Genomic DNA, 24,160 nt, shown 5'->3' with positions numbered 1-24,160 from the left:
CAGGAAAGCATGTTCCTGCCAGTACTGTCTAGATCTGAGTGGCAGCCTCATCATCCAGCTTGTCACCTGGCCCTACCCCATTTTCTTGTCACCTGCAAACCTCTCCAAGCAGCTGATAAAGCTGTTAAACCGAACTAGTCTCAATATGGGTCCCTAGGGTATTTTTTCTCTTACCAGAAGTTGTATAGTGTATTAAAACACTCCCCCATGCCTGTTCATCCAGTTTTCCATTCATCTGATTACTTACCCATTCAGAGCATGAAATCCTAACTTGGATAGATGAATACTGCAGGATATGTGATGAAAAGCTTAACAAAAGCTGAGATAAGTGACATCCACTGCTCTCCTGTCATCCACAAAGCTAATTTTACCACAGAAAAATACTTCATATCCTGTAACTAGCTCTTTCGTACCAGAATAAGGACACCTTTCACTTTGCAGGCAGCTGAAAACTCAGCTTTTCAAAGGAAAGTTAATGTTCTGGCAGCTCCAGAGCAAACCCGTGTCCATGGGAAGGGCCACAGGAGGGCAGCAGGACCTTTCTGCACGGAGGAACAACGAGAGGGTTGGGCGCACCGGGCACAGCCACTGCTCGGCCGCGCTCTGCCTCGCCTGTCACACGTAAGTACTGAATTAAAACGTAACATTTTAGGGATTTATTCCATAGGCTGCTCAGAACAGGAATATGGATGCCCACTTTATATAAAACAGTATTTCCAGCTCTAATTTCAGAGGTGCTTAAATGAACTCTAAAAACCCAGGGGATGTTCTATGTTTTCCCTCAAGCTTAAGGGGTCCCAGTGTTACCTAGTTTTACAGCTAGCTGTGGAGTGAAAGCAGTCCCAAAGCTACAACCTTAAAAAGTTTAGTAGAGCTACACGGGCAAGCCCTCAAAGTCTATTGTTTATGGTTTGCAATTACTCTTGACTATCTGAGCTGCTTTTCCTTCAGGAGGATTCCCTCCCTACTCCAGTTCAAGAATAAGCAACTGACAAATTAATAACTTATTCTTACTTCTATTTTGTACATTCAGACTCCCTGAGGAGTTTCTGAAGCTTCTGTTATTCTGAAGTGTTGTCCTATCCAATCAGAACTCGATAATACATTGATTTTTCCCACTCCTTACCAAACTTTTACCAGAGGCTTTTGCATGGAAAATCACGCTATGAAAAGCCAGTGCCCATAAAGCAGACAGAGTTCTGCAACTTTATTCGAATAAAGGGAGAGAGCCCACTGGACACGTGCCCGTGGGGTTTTGTCTCTCGAGGTTTCGAAGGGCGCAGCCTCCTTTTATCCTAAACTCCCGGCCGCATGTTGCCCTCTCCATTTCCCTACTGGCTGAGGTACTAGGAAGGTACAGCCTTCCCGAACCGCCTACCACAAAGCCCCCCTTGAATCTGTCATTTTACCCCAAAGTTCAGAATTCAGGCTTGTGCAGACCCACTCGTCTGTTTCAGGAGCCAAGCTGTCTGGGCTCTGCAACAAACCTGCTGCCCAAAGTTAGTAGAGACATTAAGACCCATTTCAAAGGCTTTAACACCCATACCATCACCCATCGAATTGTTTGCAAAGACATTTAGCGCACACCTTCCCTCTCGCGGACTGTAGAAATAGCAGAAAAACACTTTTCTACAGCTATAATTGATTTCTTTCTCTCCTGAAAACTCCTCCCTACCAAACCACTCTGCAGAAAACTACAAGGAGGCCTCAGTGCTGCCTTATGGAGACAAGAGAGAGTCAGGTGACCTGAGCTCCATGTGCTCATCACAACCTGCAGCTGGGCTTAATAAAGGGCTGTTTTCTTCCTAACACAAGAGCCTAGAGGAGGTCCTGTATCCCCCTTCTTCTTTAAAAGTGATCTTTACAGACTACACTTTAAACCCCAACTCACAAATCGCAGTGCCTAGAATCACAAACTGACCCCAGCCTATCAAGATACAAACTTCTGTTCTTTCAAAAGACAATGCAGTAAACCTTTGCTAAAACCTAAAACTGGGCACTGCCATGTGTACCCTAAAACCGTGCTTTATAAGTTTCTTAATAAAAAACATGATGTGGTAGAAAAAGAATTTTTCAGTAAGCTCAGATTTAAAATGTTCACCCTTCATACCTCCTATTTCATGACAAATTTCAATACTATCATTAGGGCTTCATCAAATTAACAGCATACTTGTGGCTGTCATTGTGGTAAGCAGACACAGATGTAGGTGTTTGAGGAAACAGCAACGAAAATAGTTTCAGAAATCAGCATTTTGATACTTGACTGCAGGTTTACTCAATTTACATCAGTAGTACGCAGCTGCCAGTTAAACTTTTAGGACATAGTAAAAGTAGAACACTCTAGCTGCCAACAGATTTCCATATTACAAAGCAGATTATTTGCACATATAATTAGCAATCAGATCTTTATTTGTAGTTGTTTATCACAATATGAAAGGTTTATATGCAGAATTCCAGCCTCTATTTCTGATCCACATCCTTGGACGCAATTGTTCTCAAGCACTGTCAAATAATTAAATTTTGTCCTAATCTAAAAAGATTTATAACGATATCCTGATTTACATCTGTCTCTGCTAGGCCATGAGAGAAACCATCTGCTTCCGGGTACTTCCTTTGCATCTGCAGTGTTTCAGATGTGCAGGTGCACAGCATAGCTGCTCCCTGCAGGAGTTCCAGTGTTCATTCCAGCTCACACAAAACCACAAACTGCCACACAACAGCACAAGGAAACAAGCAGGGCTCCCCGATTTGAACCGTATGGGAACATGTGACTTTGAATATATTCAAAGGTAAAATGATATGAGCAGAGCCCCTCACCTTGCAGTTGTTAATAGCTCCAGAAATTACCTGGAGAAAGTGTTCCCTGTTCATGCTGCAGGTTGCAGAGGCACCCACTGAGCAACCGAACATCTCAGCAAGGGCTTGTTTTGCGTGGCACTGCAGGTCTTCACCTGCATCCCAGATTTTACCAGGCTTTTAGAGCACAAAGACACAGAGAGAGATGCTCCAACACAGCGATCTGTGCACACAGCTGCCCTCTGCTTTCCCAAGCCACACAGAGTGGCTACTGAGAGGGATCAAAGCAGTCACTGTGGCAACAGTGAAATCTCAGCAGCACATTCAGTTGCACGAGAACTTTATTGCTCTCTCCAGCTACCTGAAGGGAGGAGGTTGTAGTCAGGTGGGGGGCCGTCTCTTCCCCTCAGTAACAAGTGATAGGACAAGAGAAAATGGCCTCAAGTTGTGCCAGAGAAGGTTTAGATTGGAGATTAGGAAACATTTGTTCACTGAGAGGGTTGTAAAGCATTGGAACAGGCTGCCCAGGGAAGTGGTGGAGTCACCATCCCTGGAGGGATTTAAGATATGTAGATGTGACATTGAGGAACATGGGCTAGTGGTGGGTTTGGCAGTGCTGGGGGAACGGTTGCACTCAATGAGCTTAGAGGTCATTTCCTACCTAAATGATTCAATGGGTCATTTGAGCCCTGACCTAATACCTCTGCAGCAACTTCCATGGATAACCGAAGTACAGAAAAGCTCAGCAACTGATTTCCTCTATTAGAGGTTTTCTTGCAAAATTTTATTCCACACCTAACAGAAGGATAAAGGATGAATATCCTTGTTTTGAGTACACAGGACTTCTCCCTCTATAGGCTACAATGAGTTACAAGACACACACGTGGTAAATCCTGAGCAGAATAAATCACTATAGTTCTGTAAGAACCGAAAACATTAAAAAATGCATGTGTTCTAAAAGTGTGGTACATGAGACATTTGAAGAAAAGTATTTATTTAAAAAAAAAAGGAGAGGAGGGACAAAGTATTCTTTCACTCTTACCAAACCCAACATTTCAAAAGAATCACCAATACACTATAATCAAGACAATATAATTACCTTGTGAAGCAGTGCTGCTGAGAAAATAAAGATACCATAAAATATATAAAACCTGTTAAAATTATGATTGCTTGAAACAATAGTAGGATTTCAGGGTGGTAATGTAAAATGTAAGAAGCTTTGATGGAAATAAAAATTAACACTGTGTAAAAGCCATCTCCAAAACTGATGAGACAGTAATGTGTTTAAGAAAATGAAGCCTAGAAAAAAAAATCACCATTTAATTCTGTACATTTATGCAATCTGTTTTCTAACTTTTAAAAGGAGCCATCTAAACATTAAATGCTCATGAGTTTCAACGTCCTTTTGAGCAGCAGAATAACCAGTCACATGATCCTATTTTCAGTCGTTCATGTGATTTATGATTCTAAGCTTGTGCTCTCAACTTATGACACTGCCATTCACACTATCCAGAGCTGAGAGCACTTCACAATGTTACAGTGGTATTGATAGCTTTATTAAGGAAGCACGACCATTGGCTGGCTAATTGTAATAAAAGGGTGAAGGCTACCTTTTTTCCATTGAAGTACTTGCTTATTTCTCTATGGGAGCTACAGGAGCAAAGACATAAAGGTTTTGATTTAGAAGCCATTAGGACTTAAAAAAAACCCCCAACAACTATATTTATTTTTTGAAGTTTTTCTCAGTTGCTAGTGAGAGAAAAGAAAATTAGGAAGAAAAAATCTATAGGGCTGGCTAAAAGAAGAGAGTAACACAGAAAGTTTAGCATAAATATTAACAGTAGTCTTCTGAATAGTCTGAGAGGAAAATTAAAGTTTTTATGATGAAGGATTTGACAGATAGGGAGAAAAATAAAGGTACTGTAAAGCTAAAACATTGAAGCAGCTTGCTTAAAGGCTTGTCCTCTAAACTAATGCCGAGCAAGAACCTACCTTATGCTTGTAGCTACAGAATCTCAATAGAGAAACTATTTAGAAACTCTGAAATCAATTAATGAGTTACAATATATAATTAAGCATATAAGATACACAACAAATCTGACTCTTGGTATAATGATAAAATTTATCTTAAATTATATCCTAACCCTAGAAGCAACAGGTTGGAGAGAACCAGAAGCATATCCCTAGTTCCCTGCCAGCAAGGAAGGGAAGACTTAGGGTGAAATTTCTGATTGCCTCTATGCATGCGGTCCTCACAGGCACAATACCCAAGCATAGATAACTCTGACTGAGAATTTTCTTATATTCCTGGAATTCTTAATTCAGTCTTTAGGTCAACTCACAAGAGCTATGTAACTGCCCACGTAAAGTGTTTCTTCTTCTTTTTTTTTTTTTCTCTATTTATTTGGCACCATAAGTAAAGCTGCAGGCAAGACCCAACAAGGTTTCTCATTTCAGCCATGCTACAAACTCCCTCCTCGAGCTTTTTGCTCTGCTGTCCTGCTACAGGCAAACGACTCCTGTAACAGCTTTGTAGCTTGACACTTCAAAAATAAAAGTTATTTCAGATAATATTGAAGTGGTTTTGGCAATGGTTACTTCTGAATTTTCATCTTGAAATCAATACTTGGGGATAAATGCGCTTAATTTTAATATGTTTGGAAAAGTATTACGTAAAAGAAAAAGCTTATAGCTAATTTTGTAGGAATGTATGTGCCCTTTTAGCATGTTCAAGAAATGTATCCCAAAGTGGCTTGATATGGTGTACCTGAGGCTACGCTCGTCCTGCCTGGCATCCACCTTTTCCTTTGACAGGCGGGAATTCCCCTTGCTCTCCCTGCAAGCACTTGGCTTTCAATGGAAGACCTGGTGGGTCAGATGAACTGAGCTGCCAGCCCACAGGCTCCGCCGGAAGGGAGGGAGAGCCTTGGATAACAAGCAGCATCCCCAGTGTCGGTGTCAAACGCGCCCCCGCGATTTCCTAGAGCGAAGGCGGCATTCCCGCTGCTGAGCGCATTCTTCCCGAGGCACGGCCGGGGTGCCCACAGCGGCTGCGTGAGCGCCTCACGAAAACGCGCTGGAGCGCCAAGTTTCCCTTTCCCAGGGAAAATCCCCGCTCCCCCCACCGCCGCCACGGGCCTGCCCCGCATCCCGGCCCGGCCTCCGCCGGAGCCTCCGGAGTAACCGCGCCCGGGATTGGCTTCTCCCGGCACAGGGGCCATATTGGATATACCCAGCCCGCCGCGCGCACCATTTCATCGGCTCCGCGCTGCCCGCCCCCGCCCCACCAGGGCGGCCCCTCCCGTGGGGGCTGCGGCGGGAGGGAGAAGGTGTCTCGGGAAGGAAATTCGCACGCTCCCGGCTCCCCTCTCCGCCCCCCGCGCATCCCCGCCCCGCGCACGCCCCTTCCCGCGCCCCGTCCCCGCTCCGCCCGCCTCTTCCTCCCCTCACGCCGCTCCCTCCCTCCCTCCCTCTCCGAGCCGCCGTGTCAGCGCGCGGCGGCGGCCCCCGCGCGGGCGGCCAATCAGCGCGGGGGTGACAAATATGCAAATGCGCCCCCCAGCCCGTCCCCGCGGGTTCGCTGGGGCCGGTGGGGTCGCGGCGCGGAGCGAGTGAAACTTCGCCCCCCCCCCCCCCCCCCCCGCGCGGGGCCCCTCCCGCGCCAGCGCCCGCGGGGAGGAGCGGGGAGAGGCGCGGGGACAGCGCCGAGCACCGCCCGCGCCGCCCGCCGGCCTGCGACACCGCACGGTGAGTGCCGCCCTCGCCCGCCGGCTCCCGGGGGGGGGGGGGGACACGGGGGGAATCCCCGCGGGGGGGAGGGGAAGCCGCCGCGCCCGCCCGCGGCCGCCCCGGCGCGGAGCTGTCACAGGCGCGGGGTATCGCCGCCTCCTGCCGGGCAGCGGCGGCGGCTCCGTAATGGCGAACCGGGCGGTGAGTACGTGCGGAGGGACGGGCAGGCCGCGGTCCAGGTGCCGGAGACACCGGACGGCCCCCCCAGCCCTGCCCGCCCCTGCTGCCGCCGGGGTCGGCGCGGCGCGGCCTGCTCGGCACCCGGGCTCTCCCCGCCGCCGCCCCCGCCCGCTTCCGCCCCTCGCCGACACCGCCGGGCGCGGGGCTCCGCGCCGGCCCCTCGCACCTCGCCGGCGGAGGTGGGAGGAGGAAGGGGGGCGGCGGCGAGGCGAGGCTTTTCCCGGGGGCGGCGCGGGTGGAGCGGGCAGGATGGAGGCGGCGGGGGCGCCCAGGGATGTGGTCCCCGCCACCCGCGGCCCCGCCACGGCGCCCAGAGGTGGCCGGGGGTGGGGGCGAAGTTTGGGGGGAGGAATTGGGCCTTCCCGGGGTAGCGGGGTGGGGGGAGAGCCTGAACGTCCCGCCCTCTTCCAGGTAAGAAGATGGCAGGGCGAAGGGAAGAGGGCTGGTCTCCTTAGGGGAGTCAGAGGAAAAGGCTGCATGTCCCTCTCCCCCACCGAGGAGGTGGCAGGGACAGAAAAGGGTTGAGTGGAGGAAGATAGGGAGGGCAAGGATGTCCCCGGCCACCTTGTGTCGTTTAGGAAGGTACTGTGAGGCAGGGAAGGGATGCAGACCCTCCCAAGCAGAACAGTGGGCATGGCAGACCTGGCTTCTCATCACACAAGATAATAGAGGTGGGCAGAGGGAGAAATTAAAATCATTTCCCAGGGCAAGGGAAGCAGTAAGGAAAAGAGGAGCTGAGTTTGGCAGCCCACTGGCTTGCATCCACCACACCAGGAAACGTGGGAGCAGGGGAAAGGAAGATGGCAGGGGAGGGTTGACACGAGGTGAGGTGTGTCTGGGAGAGATGGAGATGGGCATGCAGTCTGCTCTCCTGGGCTGCAAGATTGCTGAGGTGAGGAGAGCTGGTGGTGCATGGCCACAGGCTCCTGCTGCATGGGTGGAGGCTTAAAAGGGGATTTGGCTGTCAAACTGCAGGGCTGGAATTTATGGACTGGCGTTTTCCAGATAGGGGCTGCAAGCTGACCTCCTCCGGGGATGACAAGGAGAGGATTAGGATTCTGAGGCCAGCTCGGTACTGTGGGTAGATGGCACTGGGTGGATAGGTGGCATGCATCTTTATTCTAGTGAAGTGGAGAAATTGTCACATTTCCCAATGAGGCTTTAACACAGCAAAAGGTTAAAACCTCTTCATTCCTTCTTTACACACAAATTTTTGTGAACGGGGATGAAAACCAGGTGGAAAGGATTCTGAATTCTCTCTTTTTTGTTGGATAGCTGTGACAACAAGGTTGATGCAGACACTTTCAGTTTGCAAGAAATGGTTTGGTCTCCTCACTGTTGCATCCTAAGTGCCTTGAATCTTTAGCAGCTGAGAACTTCCTTCAGTTCGTGAAAGCCATTTAACTTCATCAGTGTGAGAAGATACGGCTTGGTCTCCCGCCATTATGTTGAAGACAGCTGAACCTTTCTGTGTTACAATTCATGCTCATGGGGTACAAAGTAACAATTTCTGTGGCAGGATAGGGTTTCTAGTTCTCTTGGGTATTTTTTGAGACTTTAAAAAGTAGCCTTAAAGAGTAACCCTCCTCTCTCAGGAGAGCTAGGCCCGTCAGTCCTAAAAGATCATTGCAACTCTTTTTAAACCTGGATCATTTGACACCAAGTTCCCAATTGGCAGGTGTGAGGTAGAAAAATTATTTCACCTTGTTTTACATGTAATCATTTGCATGCAGTTATAAATATGTTTATAATTCAAAGCAGAATATTAATATTCCATCATTTTTGAGCAAAATCTGGATTTTTATCCTGTCCCTGAATTTTAACGTTTTGTTGCACAGATCAACTTTCTGTTAGTTTCACAAGGTAAATATTCTAAAATCAACGATTATTCCTATCTTAGACTTTGTGAACTATTAAGGAAAGAGTAGCACTTAGTAGTTTTTACACACCTTCAGCGCCTTACACCTGTAACTAATAATGACTTTTTCATTCTTCCTGCATCTGTCAGATGAGACTTCCAAAGTGCCACGGACTTCAATGCCCAGATTGTGTAAACCAAAGAGCAAAAATTAATACACGTGTTTTTGAATGTTAACCTATTCAGGGATCAGTGTGCCAGGCCCTTGGCACATGGAGAAGTTAGTGGGAAGTAAAGTAGGATGTCAGCTTAGATATCAACAGCTCTGTGGTTAATGGCCATTGTGAACTCTCTAACCTTAAAGTAAATATGAAGGAGCTTTTTTTCTTTCGCTGTTAGTGAGTAAGCATCAATTTACTTTGTATTTAGAAGATGACAAGGGCAGGCACCTAAGTAGTTACAGTGCACATGTGCTGGTTTACCTTGTGCTAACTTGCTTGTTTGTATTTAACCAAATAGTTCTATTTATACAACTTTATGCTGCTTTTCATGATGAAGCTATGCTAATTCACGCCACTCAGAGCAAGGCTATCATTTTTTCTGTAAAAAGAAGTGGAATTTAAAGTCTTACAGTTCCTCAAGAATTTAGAGGAATCTCATCACCTTCTCATTTCACATGAGCTGCTTGTGCTAAATGCTCCTGAAGATTAGTCGAAGAGTTCAGTCATGGAAAAATGTTGATGAAAGCAGAGTGTGGTTTTAAAAAGTATTCTTAGTGTCATCTAAAAGATGTATGACATGAACCACTACTGAGAGACTATAGAGACCCTAAATCAGGGAATTTTCATTTGTTTCCTTTTATGAGTGAGATAAGTTAATGATGCAGACAGATTAAACCCAAAAGACTGACATGCTTTAAAATTGCCTTTTTTGTGGAACCCATGAAGTAAGTAGATGCACATTTGTTCTCACTTGGTTTATAGGGTTAGTTTTAAGGTGGGTTTTTTTAATGTATCTTACAGTAAAAATATTCCATATATTTATGGTATATGTATCCTTCAGACACTTCAGAAGTACAGGTAAGCTGGACAATTATATATTTTATGGGTTCAGATTCTTTACAGTGCTTTTTTCTTCTTCTATATCAGTCTCGTAGAAAGAAGTGCCCAAATACCTGCATCATCTTATTTCTTTGATACTTTTCATACAATTTAGGGTGGAGTCAAATGGCATATCCTATTCATCACTGGATTGCAGTATTCTCCTTCTTTCCACCATTATATATGAACTGAATTCTCAGTAATGCTTGGTACTTGTGTTTAGAAATCATCCAGTTGAAACATTTTTGTGTTTAACTGAAGTCTGGTAACCCTTCACACCCAGATTATTTCCTAACCCATATAATTTTGTCAATACTTTATATTCTTCCACCAACCTATCCAGAGTTGTCCTTTTAATGGTCTTGGCTCTACCAAACCATGTTAGCTGTAAGCTTAATGAAGACTTTGAAATCTCACACTTACTTGGGCTCCCTTAGTGTCCTCATTCTATTTCCCAGTGCTCTTCCTGTAGTCAGAAGTGGTGCCTCAGGAACGCAGGGTATCCGTGTACACAGGAATGGATGATGGAGAAACCAGCTTTTTGTTTAGTCAAACCTTCAAGAATTGATAGTTAACATTATTATATTGTTGAAGTATTCTCTTTCCCTTTCAGCAAAAGAAAAATACTAGGAAGTGATTATTTTGCTGATAAAACAGCAACTGCAAAGCATTTGCAGCTTTTGCTTTTGCTGAAGGAATAGCAAGATTCTCATATTTAATCTGTCTGACCAGTTCATAAATGCGAGAGTGAGCTGGACAAAAGTCAAACAGGCTGACCACAGGACTTTCTTATTTACAGCATTGCAGGGAGGGGAGATCGTTTTTTAAGCAGTATTTTTTTTTCTAGAAGTGTTACAAGAAAATGTATAATGTGGTTTACAATGACCATGTTTTTGAGTAAATGCAGCATTGAAAACTTGCAGAAGACCAAGTCTAAATAATTTTTAACAGTGTGGTTAATGAAGATTTATCTTGACTTTAGAAACACTAGAACCTTAGGAGTACTTTCAAAATGTGTATGTAATAGAATTCAGATGTATACTCTGTTACCTCTTACCATGAGCTTTAGTGATCAAGTAAAAGGCTACTTTTGGAAGCACCTTGGATCCAAGTTCCACTTTCAGTGCTGACTTTACATTACATTCACTTTCTAAGCTGCAAGAAAAATGTTACAAAGTAGGAAGCATTTTTTTTTAAAGTCAGAGTTCAGTAGAAATACATTGGTAAGGTATGGCATCTGCCAGTAAGCAGATGTGTTGAAATCTTCAGGTTCATTCATACAGATTAGCCAGGCATTGCCAAATATTAATGTCTGTAGGCTGGCAGTGTACATGTGTCTTTCTCTTTGTAAGTGATATATATTTTTGTTTTAATCTTAAATCAACAGTTAGAATTTGCAGGAAGATGGAAAAATGTTCCCATCCTTTTTCTGGAGACAAATGGCAATTTTGACTTTGTTCTTTATCTGAGTCATATTAAAAATGTAACTCTGGTTACCAAATTGTTTCCGTCTGCAGTGTTTTCTTGGGCACTTTTCCTTGTGCCGCATGAGCAGTATAAAAGGTTTGTTCACTCTTTTATGCTGGTCACTAAAATTCAGGAATTCCTCCAAAATTTGTTCTGTAAATAGCTTTTGAAAAGAAATGGTTTTATTACATTTGATACTGAACACCCTAATGAAGAAACTTTTAACTTCAGAAATATTTCATTTATGTAATGCCATGAAAGTCTGCCCATCTGATATTCCATATGTTATTGGAAATCCGAGAATTCAATACAATATATTTTTGCTTTCAATTACCCTGTAGTAAAGCTACTGTAGTTATGGCTTCCACCTACGTTAAAAACAGTGTTAGGTACGACAATGGGCTTGAGTCCATGTAATATGGTGTTGCTGGTTTCAGCATGTAGTTCTTCAAAGTATTTTTTTGCTGTTTTTCAGAAGCTAAACTTAAGTTTAGCTTCAGAGGCAGGTTTTTAGGCAAGTTCTTAAGAACTAATTCATAAATACTCTTGATAAACAGGTGAGTATTGTCCCATTTAACTGGGGAAGTTTTTTTAAAGTCCATTTTGACTGTCAGATTCTTGTGCCAAAGTATTGATGTCACAGTGAAAGTTGTCTGGAGTCTCTGTCTGTTGCAGGTAAATTCAGGAATATGTCCTGACTGTGCTGGAAACTGAGACAAGATGCAAAATGATGTTTTGCTTGAGTTATTAGTTTTAATTGATTTCCTAATTTAAGAAGAGTATACTGAATAAATTGCAAACTTGGAGTGTCTCGCTTAACATGTGCCTGAGAGGAACTCTTTTAGGAAACTTTCTTATCAAATCTCCTTATATACAGTTTTAAAAAACCCCAAAAAACAAAACAACAGAAAACTTGTAGGCAGTCTTCCTCTGAATGGGGCAGACTTGTGATATAGATGAAACTCCTTATGCTGGTAAATGTGGTGTGGAGTGGGATGTCTGAACCTGTTTTGTTCAGTAAAGTACTGGCATATCCTAATCTGGCAGTGTCAAGACTTGAAATTGTACTCTTTTTTTTCCCAATGCAGATTTCTGTCAATGTCAAGTCTTCACAGCTGCTGTCTGTAATCATCAATCAGGATCCATAGGAATCTGTAAAACAGGCACAATCCTTTGCATTGTTCTAGTTGGTACTTCCAGGTTATAAACTTGCAGTAGTTCACACAGATGCTTATCAGGCTAGAACATGAGAATTATTGGAAGATAGTGTATTATCAGATTGTGAATTGAAAGAGGGCTGTGCTCTGAAGTCTTCTGTCTCTGATGTTTTGTAATGAAATCTTGGTTTAGGGCACACGTGAAAATGAAAAGGGTTTTTTTTCTGACTTTTAATGCAAATGTTTTTCTAAATCTTAAAATGGCCTAAATGTTCCTGAGGAAAGATATCAGAATCCAGAAACATATGTTGTAGGTCTAATTTAAGGTGTAATGCTGAAATTGATGACAAAACTACAGAAAGCCTGTAATGCTTACATCTGAAATCTCAGCAGCACAGAAGATTTTCTTTTGAAATTTACAAGGAAGTTTGTGTAACTCTTTCTAGTGATCAGAGGTAAACTGCAAACTATAAATACATTACACTGAATATGTTACTCTTTTGACAACTAAAGTTCCAAAAGAGACATTTGTATTTTATGCAGATATACTAAAAAGAAAAAAGTTGAGTGTAGTGGTATTAAAACAAAACATGGGAAATTTTTGTTTTCTGTATTAGAAATACAAGAAGGAAATCACTGAAGTCCTGAAATTTATGAGAATCTCCACAGGTACACTTTAGAGAAACAAAATTGCAGTGTTTTAAGAGCAGTACTCATTACTAGTATGGATTCCTTCAGTAGTTTGGTGGCCAAATGCCTGAACTTCTCAACAGCTATTTTCACCTGACTTGGGGATAAACTTTGTTCTTTGCAAAAAGATATTCCAACCTCTTGGTATCTTTCTAGATCCCTATCAATAGTAGCAGATTAAGATGTTGTTATTCGCTGTATTATCATTGTCCCTTTATTGTAATTAACGTACACAAAATATAAATGACAAAATCTGCCGTTTTAATGCAAAGTCTAATGGGTTTGTTAAACAAACAAGAGGAAGAGTTAAAACTTATGGGAGACTATATACTGAAGCAGCAGATGCACACCTACGTGTTTTGTTCTGCAGGTGTGCGTTGAGGGCAATAACCTTTGGCAGAAAGGTGAAAAAGGTAGTTGAAAATAGTGTCTTCAACTGCTGTTAAATTTTCTAAAGGTATTTGCCAAAACTGAAGACATAAAAGCACACAAGGATGTTGTGTAAAACTAAACTGATTTATTAAAATTTACATGACATTTTGAAAACCAGAAGTTTGGGGAGCTATTCTCAACTAATTGAAATGAAGTGTTTATTTCCTGTTACACTGATGTGTATAAAAATCTGTGGTTTAGTGTCCAAAATAAGAATTACAGATTCACAGAATAGGTCAGGTTGGAAGGGACCACAGTGGGATCATCTCGTCCAACCACCCAGCTCAGGCAGGGCCATCCCAGAGCACAGGGCACAGGATTGTGTCCAGACAGTTCTGGAATATCCCCAGTGAGGGAGACTCCACAGCCTCTGGCCAATCTGTTCAGTACTTGGGCACTGCACAGGAAAGAAGTCCTTCCTCATGTTCAGGTGGAACTTCCTGGGCATCACCGCTCGTTCCCCTTGTCCCATTGCTGGGCACCACTGAGCAGAGCCTGGTCCCTGCTCTGAGCCCTCCCTGCATATATTTAGAGAAATAGCCAAAATACTGTTGTTCACATTTTTTTATTAGTAATAGTAATGCTTTAGAAATTCATCAAGGAACATAAGGGAATCGTGTACTTAGGGAAATGTGTATTTTTCTTTCAGTATTTTAGGAAGATACTATATTAGTTGGACTGTGAAAGATAATTTTTTAAAAACTTTCTAAGATGGTTCAATATGGATCTAGGCATGCTTATAACAAACACAGTTCTGGATCTATTTAATGAAATGTAACTTTTACTGTATATCAGTTAATTTTACCAATTCAAGATTCAAAAGCAAGGATTAAGACCTTCTCCCAAAGAAGGCATCTTTACAGAATAATCTTTTTAACACATCACACTTAACAGATACATATGTATATATATGTGTATTTAAAAGTTCACATGCAATATAACTTATGTGAGAATCTGTGGCGATAGATCCCATTTTGGAACTTATGAAAGCTCTAAGTTCCTTTTGTGTGGATTTCTCTTTGGTACTTTGTATAATCATTAGTGAATCTTCTGCTGTCTGACGTATTTGTTGTATTTCATATTTAGAATAATGTATTGCAGACCTGGTGAATGTATATCTAGTTATTTTTTTTTTTCTTCTTCTTTTCAATGTAGGATTTTTCAAACTTTTAAGTATTCCACAATTGTCTCCATATTGGAAGCTGTTCAAGCAAGTGGACACTGTCCTAAAGAGTAAGAAACATCTTTTTTTCTCTTTATTTTTAGGATTCAAGAACAATCTAGTTGAAGAAGGATACACAGGTGTTTTGGATAGCCAAAACAGAACTTTAAATAGCATTTGTCCTATATGGTAGATATAGGTGGATTAGATTTCTTTTTTTACTGTTGAATTCTTACAGGTAGGATAAATTACTTGATAGCAAGTTTTCAATTTTTCTTTTTTCAAATAATAAATTTTTGAATGCCTCTATTCAGTTAGTTAACATATTGTAAAACCTTTATGCTTTAACTTTATTTAGCCAACAAAGAACTTTCAAATAGGCAGAGATTTAGGAACAAAAAAATAGATTAAAATGTTGCATAGAACCAGACAGTTAAATAGTTTCAAACTCTATTCTAATTTCTGGATGTGAAGAGGACTTGTGCATGACAGGAGCTCTATTTGTATTATGGGATTTCCAGTACAGAAAAACAGAACATCTAGAGCAAGTTTTCTTGCTGTTTTGATACAAAATTCATATCCCTTCACATAGATGGTAAACAAAGATGGATGTATTTTAGCAACTTTCCCCTACATGTGTGTTTGGGTACATGCTTACCTCATATGAATTTTAGAAAAATACCTCTCTGCGTTAAGTGTCCCCATTATTACAGAGCAGAGACATTTTAGTTTAGCAACCTTGGAATAAGTCTTGGAAAGTTACTGAATAATAAAAGGAGGTTAAAGGTAGTAATTTATGTACCAAATTAGTACCAGATAATTTTTTTTTTTCTGGAACATTGCAGGATTTGGTACTGCTATAACCAATTTGTATCTTCCACATATGTTACAGCATTCAAAGATGTAGGGAGAGGAAATAATTGTATTAAAATCTGCGTCTTAATACAGTAATAGATTCTATTTAAGTTTGAACTGTGTTAATAGTTCTGCAAAGGTGTTTGGCATCACAAAACTATATTTAGGGAAAGAAGAATCTCTGTATTGGAACTGGAGAATGTTTGGTGCCTTGGACACAATAATCATTTTTGAAATGGAAAAACACACTGGTGTAGAATATCAGTTCCTATACAGACTGTCTGTCTTTTAATGTTAGAGAATAGATTTGTGTGCTTTGAGGCTTTTACACAGAGGCCCTAGAACCACCCCACCCCCACCCCCCATGCACATTTTCCCTTAAACTTTGTAATGTTTTGAAGCCTCTTTCAGATTAAAAGAGAAACTCTTGAAATTGAGCTCCTCTACCTACTGTCAAGGCAAGGAATAGGATAAAGCTGTCAGGCAGGCATTCTCTCCCGGAAAGGCAGTGTCAGTTCCCATTGAAGTCCATCTGTCAGTGTGGAACAGCACACTGCTGTTAAAAGACATGTACAGGGCTTCTCAGACTGACAGGTTTAAAACCTAACCTCAAAACTTTTTGTTTTGTTGTTGTTTTTTTTGAGTACTTATATTGTGTCTTAAAGTTACCCTAAACCTTTTAGTATTGTGGCACAAACTACCCTTCACCCTTAGAAGTTTGTAGACTTGGGTTATTTTTAGTCGTCTTCCAAAATGAATGTGTACCTATATACCAGACACTTAAAAAAGCTACTAGTGATTGTGTATTAATTCTGGTGTTCTTGGATTTATGATATCTAGTGAGTTTTTGAGTTGCAGGTATAGCATTTGAGTGTACACTCCTGAAGTTGGTTATTGTGTGACTTGTTTAACATGCTTCATTTTCAGGTCTCTGATGATGAGGTATCCATCTGGATTTAAAACACATCTCTGAGCTTCTTAACTCTTCATTAAAGAGATGTGTTCTATATTCATGGGTAAGAGTATTTTTTATTTTGACATGGGACATGTTATTAAAGATACATTTTTAATTTAGAAGATCTCAGCAACTTATTTTTGTCTTAAAGGTTTATCAGGAACTTTTACAGTATAGGGTTCATTAAGTGCCTGTGCTAGCTCTTAACTTCAACCCAAGCTAATAATTAAACTTTGGAATTCATATATCTAAGTATTAATGCTCTAATTAAATCACTAACTCTTAGTATTACAGATAAACAGTGGTATACAGGTAAAGAATTTATAAATTGATCTGTGATTTAAGAGTAATTTTCTGATATATACAGTACTATAGGCTTTAATGATGCATCTTGCCATACATCTTTTAAATTTGCAGTTTTGGGAAGAAAGTGATTCTAACCTGGAATGCAACCAAAGCAAAGGGTCTGAATTTTGTGCAATCACAACAAACACCACCACCTTTTCTCAACAACATAAACCTTACTCTGTCTGAAGAAGTTTTGTGGTATTATACATACCTGCACTTCAAAACAGTAGGAAAAAAAAAATCCAACCACAAAAGACTCTCTAGAAAATATCATTTTTTCAGAAAGCTGCTGGTATTTTTAATTTTTGTAGGTCTCTAAAGAAAACAGCTAAGTTTACTTCATACATTACAGAATTTATTTTGTCTTCTCTCCATATAATAAGTACAGCTTACCGAAATACCATTTTGAGGCTTCATAAATTTACCTTGAGTTAAAAACTAATGTTCACATGGATCTGGTAAAGAAGTATAGTAAGTAGCCTAAGTATATGCTGTGGGACTTTTTGATACCATGTTGTTTTATTGCAGAGAGTTCTGTGCTACACTTTCTCTTTGGGATGGTTTTGCTCTAGTGAAGGCAGACAAGGCTGAGAATGGTAGAAGTGTTTTCAGTTAGGGAATAAAAGAGTTTAGATCTACTAAATGTTCTTTTTTAGTCTTCTATATTACTGGGATTTTGAGGAAATTATGTCCCTCTAGTCCTTTTAAATTTAACATGTACATTGATCTTTAAATCTATGATAGAACATCATTTATATTGGTGCATCAGCAGGAAGTAACTTCTGTATTATTTAATTAACTCGGCCTTTTGTACTTGGCCAAAGCTTTAGTTAAAATCTGACAAGTAATGATAGTGTAATTGTCTTTTAATATTGGGAAGGGAATGTTTCATTTCTAAATATTGTGCAGAAGTGATCAGTTTTTTGAGTATCTGCGTTTTACCATGGTGTATTGCACCTCTTTTGACACAGTATTCCATCTGCTAATAGATGGGCAAATCATAGCAAGCCACAAAGCTGTCATGCTGTTGCAAGTTACATAGAATTTAGCAAATACAGTGATTTTTTTCAGTCTCTTTGGCAGATTTCTTGTTTGTAATGCCTGGTTGCATTGCTTCCCTAAAAAGTCCCCAAAACTAAACCCTTTGCATCCATATAATGTAAAACTCTTCCCTAGTTATGGCTCTGTGTTTACCCCTTCTGCGTCCTTTTCCTGTAGTCTGGATTTCTGTTATGTCATGTTTTTATGACTTGTTTTAATTCCTTGTGGTTGCTAATTTGTCCCTACCTTCTCTCTGAGATGGCTTCTGTTATTTGTCTGGATAGCCATAATTTTAACTTCTTTTGAAATGGCTACCAAAGTCACTGATTGCTCTTATCTTTGGTACTGTTGCACATCAGTCACATGAAGCAGTGCTACCTGTGTATCAAAGTGTGAAATAGTGGATATCATGGTAATGTGCTTAAGCTCCACCTGATTTACTTGCCTATAACTAGAGTAGCTTCATTTCTGTTGTCACTTCAGCAAAAGTAGCCAAAAATGCAATTAAATAAATATATGAAATAAAATGCATCCAAAATTTTTACTGCTACCCCCACTTCATGTTTTGAGAGTGAAATTTGATATCCATTGCCTTATGTTTTTGTATGAGTTCAGTCTTTTTTTGATATATTCTGTAAAATAAATCTTGTTTTCTTTTTCTTCTGGTATAAGACAGACATTAAGTTTCCTTGAAGACTGGGTAAAAGTACTTCCCTGGTCAAAACGCAAGTTCTCTTTGCAACAGAGTTGTGTTCAGGCTATCTATAGTGGTATTCTTTACAAAAGAGGTTTGGGTTGTTGGGGTTTTGTTTGTTTGTTTGTTTTTTTGTCACTTCACAATCTCCTCTTTACATAGAAGCTTTCTTCTTAGTACGTTTCCATTGGTCTAATTAGCTGGGAGAGGTTTCTCATGTACATAGCCTTCAGATTTCTCAGTTTGGAAGTTCATCTGTGCTTACCCAGCTTGCTTGGATCCTTGAAGTGAAGCTGACATCTTCAGATTATATTTCCTATTTATACCTGCTAACATTTATTTGTTTTATAAAACCTTTGCATTTTAAAAGGAGAGTTCATGTTATTTGTTCATGATTTCCTCTTTTGTTTTCCTTATGCTGAAAGAAAGTAGGAAAAACTAAGATGGAAAGTGTTTCTTGGTTTTTGAGCCAAGAAGTAAATTTCTATGAGGCCAGCTCTGAGTGTGCTGCAGTGATTCCAGCTGTTCTGCAGGCTTTTTTCCCTTTCCTTACTGTAAAGGGACACGGTCAGTAAAACATGAAGAGATTCTGGTGTTTGTTTAATATGGGGTTGTTTTAGTCCTGTTGGGTAGTTAGTTCTAGGCTTCTATAGTTAAGAGCATGTATACTAGTTAATAATTGTACATCCTTTGGATCTATATTGCAAAAGATGGAAGAAATATCTCTTTTTCCCCTCTATTTTTCCCGGTTACCAAAAATTGATCAGACTCAGTATGTAAACTTACTGATACAGGCTTCAAATTTGAGATTTTTATCAGTAGTCCTTGATAGCCTGGAACATGACATTTTACCCATGGCTACCATAATTTCCATCTTGTCTTTCCTCAGGTGGGGTTTCTTGAATTGCATTTGTTCTGTGTCTACAATATTTCTTCTTTGTACTTAATCTGCATTGGTTTTCTTCTGAGCTAAAATAGCTCTCTCCTGACTTATCTTTTGAGTTGAGATAAACTACGATGAGATATCATTATATTAGCAATGTTACAACCCATGCCAGACCTTCTACCTGGATCCTGCTGTTTGTCATCTGTTGGAAGGTGTTCCATATTGGGAAAGTCATCATTGTGTTGCATTTAATCATAAATAGACAAGTTAATCAGTGTTAGAAGATAATGAGGTCTAATTTATATTAATGCTTTCTTTATCTTGGGACTTTAGGAGATCTCAACTTTAAGCAATAATTTTCCCATGTATAATCTGGGATCCACAGCTGCTTTGCTGCGCTAAGGTGTCATCTCCCTAAGCTTCTGTCACTTCTTTTTTATCGTGCTTGTTCTCTTGCTCACTGACACATCAATCCATACTTGATCGGTGTCTCTCAGGATGATAACAGGATCCATCTGTCCTTTCTCTGTACAGACCAGAAATTTCATATACTCAAACTCTAAAGGAGCTTTGTGAACTTAAGTTTGGTTTTAGTCTGACTATGGTCACATGACCTTCAGTGGACTAGGAGTATATGCAGCATGGGTTTTCATCAGCTTGCTGAAAAGTACTTTGGGCGTAGTAGGTTCAGCACTAACCTTTTCCATCACAGAGTATTTCGGATTTACAGGGTGTTCATTTCTGGATGGATACTATACTAATTTTATTCTTAGGAAAATTCATTAATGAGGAATTGCAATTGAAGGTGAGCTTTAGTAGAAGGGTCAGGAATTACAAGTTGTGGCTGGTTCCCCTTCCCCCCCCCTTTTTTCCCTTTTTTATTTTAATTAGACATATGTACTGACAGGATAAAGAAATGATTATTCCATGAAGGTGCTCATTTAAAGTGACCCCTCCCCTATTCTACATGGTTACCAGTTTTCTGGGGAGTTACATTATCAGACACACTTTTTCATTCATTTCCCATTCTGTTTGATTACACTATAAATGTGGGAGTTTTTAGGCTAAAGTTAAATTGACCATGCTTTTCTACTCTCCTTAAATCCCTCCCTGCAAGTCAATTAATTGATCATCACTCAGTGTTACTATGAATAAATTGTTTCAAATGTTTCAAAACTAGGGGTGCAAACTCCCTTGAATGAAAGCTTGTTCTTTTTGGGTTTTCTTTGTATCATTGTATTCATTCTCTTGTCTTTCCTTCTAAGAAGAGTATGTTACGTCTTTAGTACAATAAAATATAGTTTCTTGGGAACTTGCATGATGCAACTTAAATAGAAGAAACAAAGTATCCCAGTTTTTACTAATGAAATTAAGCTTTGACTTAAATGTAGTTTATAACCTTTCAAGTTTTTTTGTTTAAACATATAGAATTATTATATACATCTTATGTAGTATATGGTTTCTTTGCTATAAACAAATTCTAATTCTGGAGTACTAAAACCCAGTTCTGGTGCAATTTGGTAGTTTTAATGAATATGACCAAGGAGAATCTAAAATTGTGCTTTGAGTGAATAAAACAAATGAAACCATTACAATTAAAACATACTTATATAAGGGACAAAAATTATAAACCCTGCACAGGGCATCAAGTATAAGCAAAAATAACTTATATGATTTGTGGTTTAGCCAAAGTTTATATTATGAACAAAGTATCAAAAATCCTTAAAAGTGTTGGGAAGGGGAAGGAAGGATGAAGAGAGTCATTAAAGTAAATTTTTCCTTGCTTTTTTTCCCCCCCACTCCTCTCCCTCAGGATGCTTTAACACTTGAAGACGAATGTTTCATCAGAAGCACTAATGGCTGTTGGCATGCCTTGGATAAGGTGGTGACCGCTGGATGTCATTTGTTTCTGTTCACTGCAGAGAGACAAAATTGACTCCATTTGGAGTTGAGAGCAAAAGCAGAACAGACCTCTCAAGATGACTGATCCTATGATGGATTTTTTTGATGATGCCAATCTTTTTAGTGAGACCTTAGAAGGTTTGTCAGATGATGCCTTTGTTCAACCTGGACCTGTTTCACTTGTTGATGAATTGAATTTGGGTGCAGAATTTGAACCTTTGCACATAGACTCACTGAACCATGTGCAAGATGCTCAAAATCAACAAAAGATGAGTGAGTTTGATCAGCTGAATCAGTATGATTCACTGAAGCTTCACTCAGTAAATCAGTCTTTTAATAGCCCAGCTGACAATGTCTTATCACCACACTCTCAATTCAATTGTTCACCAGTTCATCCGCAAAACCAGTCCAATGGGATGTTTCCAGATGTGGCTGATGGTAGTCCTATGTGGGGTCATCAAACTGCCACAACTGTTTCAAATCAAAATGGGTCCCCTTTTCACCAAGGACATTCTCAGTCTATGCAGCAAAACAAAAGCTTTGTAGCACACCATGACTTTGCCTTATTTCAGGCTAATGAACCACAGCATCAGTGTGCCTCGCTACGGCCGCAGCAAAGCAGGAACAACACGGGGCAGGATGCTCTGAGTCAGCCAAAAGACTTCATGGAAGTTAACGTGTCTACTTCCCTCAGAGTCAGTGTTAACCACCCACCTTCAGTTTCTAATCCATCAACTTCACAGCAGCCTCTGTCTGTTCAACAGTTTTCTCAAACTGCAAGTGCTTCAATACATTTTTGTGGGAATCAAGAAGGAAATTTTGATGGACAGTCCCCAACTATTACTCCATGTTCTGTCAGTAATAGTCAACAATTTTCATCTCCGTATTCTTACTCTAATAATCACATTTCTCCTACCAGCCTTCTTCAGCCTACAACAGCTCTTTCTACCAGCCAGCAGACACACTCTATCTCTGACTTCACTGGAAGCGATGCCTTTACATCTCAAACAGGGACCAAGCAAGAAACAACCGAGCACATGTTGAATCCTAATACACCTTTGAATTCAAGTACTTTTCAAATGTTGCATTCTGCGCATCCTCAGGGCAACTTTAGTAGTTCAAAACTCTCTCCTGTGAATATTAATTTTCCAGCTTCCACTGGTTCTGCTTCTCAGATAAGCCATTTCAGTGACCCTATTGAAAGCAATGGTTTTACATCTTTAGATGACAACCTACTTCATCAAGTGGAGACCCATAGTGAACCATTCACAGGACTTGACCCCGATGACCTCCTGCAGGAAGACCTTCTGCCACAGTTCGATGACTCTGCGTTTGTTCAGGATAGCACAAGCCATGTTTTAGAGCCTGACCTAGAACACCACATAACCCCACAGCAAGTGACACCGTCATCCGAACTCGTTCGGGCACAGTCTCAAACTCAGATCCATCCTTGGCATTCTTCAGTTTCTAATCAGCACCTGCAAGGTAGAGGTCGTGCAACCTTACAAGGACAGGTATGTAGGGATTTGGGAGTGGGGGTTTGAACTGTTTGATTTAGTTGATCAGGTGAAATGAATAATAGTGACTGGTGTTTGAGTCAAAGCATGACAACTGAATCTCTGAGCTGTTACCTGACCCTGAAGAAGTCTAGGTAACAGCTAGTTCAGGAGAAAAAAAAAAAACCTAACCAGTTGATGCAGATGTTGCTTTCTCCTGTTGTTTTCTTATCACTGCAGAAAGCAAGACTTGCATGATCTTATTCAGATAAAATGGTGTTGCTGCTTCTGCTGCTTGTATTTCTGAAGTACAGCAGAGAAAATTTACTGATTTATGATTTTGGTGCAAATATAATGGCTTATTGTCTTGAAAAGTACTTAGAGAAACATGTTCTTAAGAGCTTTGGTAAGGTTTGTATGGCTGATTTCCTGCAAGAATTGCAGTGCTTACGTTGTTGCTCTGTCCTTTGCTTTGTGTCTTTGTGCTCATGTTCATTGCCTAAAAATACACACTTACTATTCTTGTTTTTGATGTGATCAATAATAATAGAAAACATATAAAAAGCTGTGTGTATGTTGGATTTTGTAACTTTTGGCTAAACCAAAAAATTCAGCAGTTGTTTTACTATAATGTGCACATCTACTGCAAGTATTCGAGTCTTCCACATGGAGGAGAAGATGACATAAAAATTGTTTTCTAATTTTCAATCTGTGCATTTCAAAACAGAAGCAACTCCGACATCAAACATACACATTCAAAAAAAACGGCTTTAAAAAGGTTCTTGTAACTGGTTTACTTCTGTATTCTTGCTACCAATATTCTCTCTGCCTGAGAATATAGAATGCTGTCTTTCTGGGGAAAAAAAAAATATGAGGAAGGCAAGGAACTTAGCTACTGACTTTTGATTCTACTTAGTTTGTAGGACACAGGCCTGTGAAGGAGACAATGCAGCATTTTTCTTTTCCCCCTGTTAATTTGATATCATCAGTGTAGAGATAAGGGCTTAACACGCTTAATCTTTGGTCTTGGTTCAGTAGATTGCTTCTCCATCACAACTTCTGCGTATGTTTACGGACCATGTAATTGTCAATTCCTACCAGTGAAACTTTTTCTGTAAATTGTGGTGGAGTGTTAATGGAACATGGATATCCAGCAGTGCAGTTGAGATGAGCTTGATTAACTGAATGATGCAGTAGATGCAATCTGTTGGTTTTGGTAAAGATTTACTTTCTTTCCCCTTCCCTACCTAAAAAAACAAAAGAGGGTGCACCCAAGTAGGTACTCTTGTCTCAGAGATCTCTGCAACTTGAAGACACAGGGTGCAGCAGCTCACAGAGGAGTGATCCTGTTG

At 40.5% G+C, this 24,160-nt stretch overlaps 1 protein-coding gene across 5 annotated transcripts in view; it reads left to right on the top strand.

Moving 5' to 3' along the window:
• The first annotated feature begins 6,452 nt into the window (after nucleotides 1-6,452).
• The window catches only part of CHD9 (chromodomain helicase DNA binding protein 9), an 87,175-nt gene continuing 69,467 nt past the window's right edge, over nucleotides 6,453-24,160 (top strand). For all 5 annotated transcript variants that reach the window (XM_039558617.1, XM_039558614.1, XM_039558616.1 and 2 more), the window contains exons 1-4: nucleotides 6,453-6,543; nucleotides 14,625-14,702; nucleotides 16,414-16,502; nucleotides 21,224-22,826. In XM_039558617.1, the coding sequence (XP_039414551.1) occupies nucleotides 21,390-22,826 (1,437 nt within the window). In that variant the 5' untranslated portion in view covers nucleotides 6,453-6,543; nucleotides 14,625-14,702; nucleotides 16,414-16,502; nucleotides 21,224-21,389. The remainder of the gene's footprint in view (nucleotides 6,544-14,624; nucleotides 14,703-16,413; nucleotides 16,503-21,223; nucleotides 22,827-24,160) is intronic.

Source organism: Corvus cornix, chromosome 11 (assembly GCF_000738735.6).
Source record: "Corvus cornix cornix isolate S_Up_H32 chromosome 11, ASM73873v5, whole genome shotgun sequence".
In the NCBI taxonomy this organism is placed as follows: Eukaryota; Metazoa; Chordata; class Aves; order Passeriformes; family Corvidae; genus Corvus; species Corvus cornix.
The sequence above is the reverse complement of the archived record's forward strand: the minus strand, read 5'-3'. Positions and strand labels throughout refer to the sequence as shown.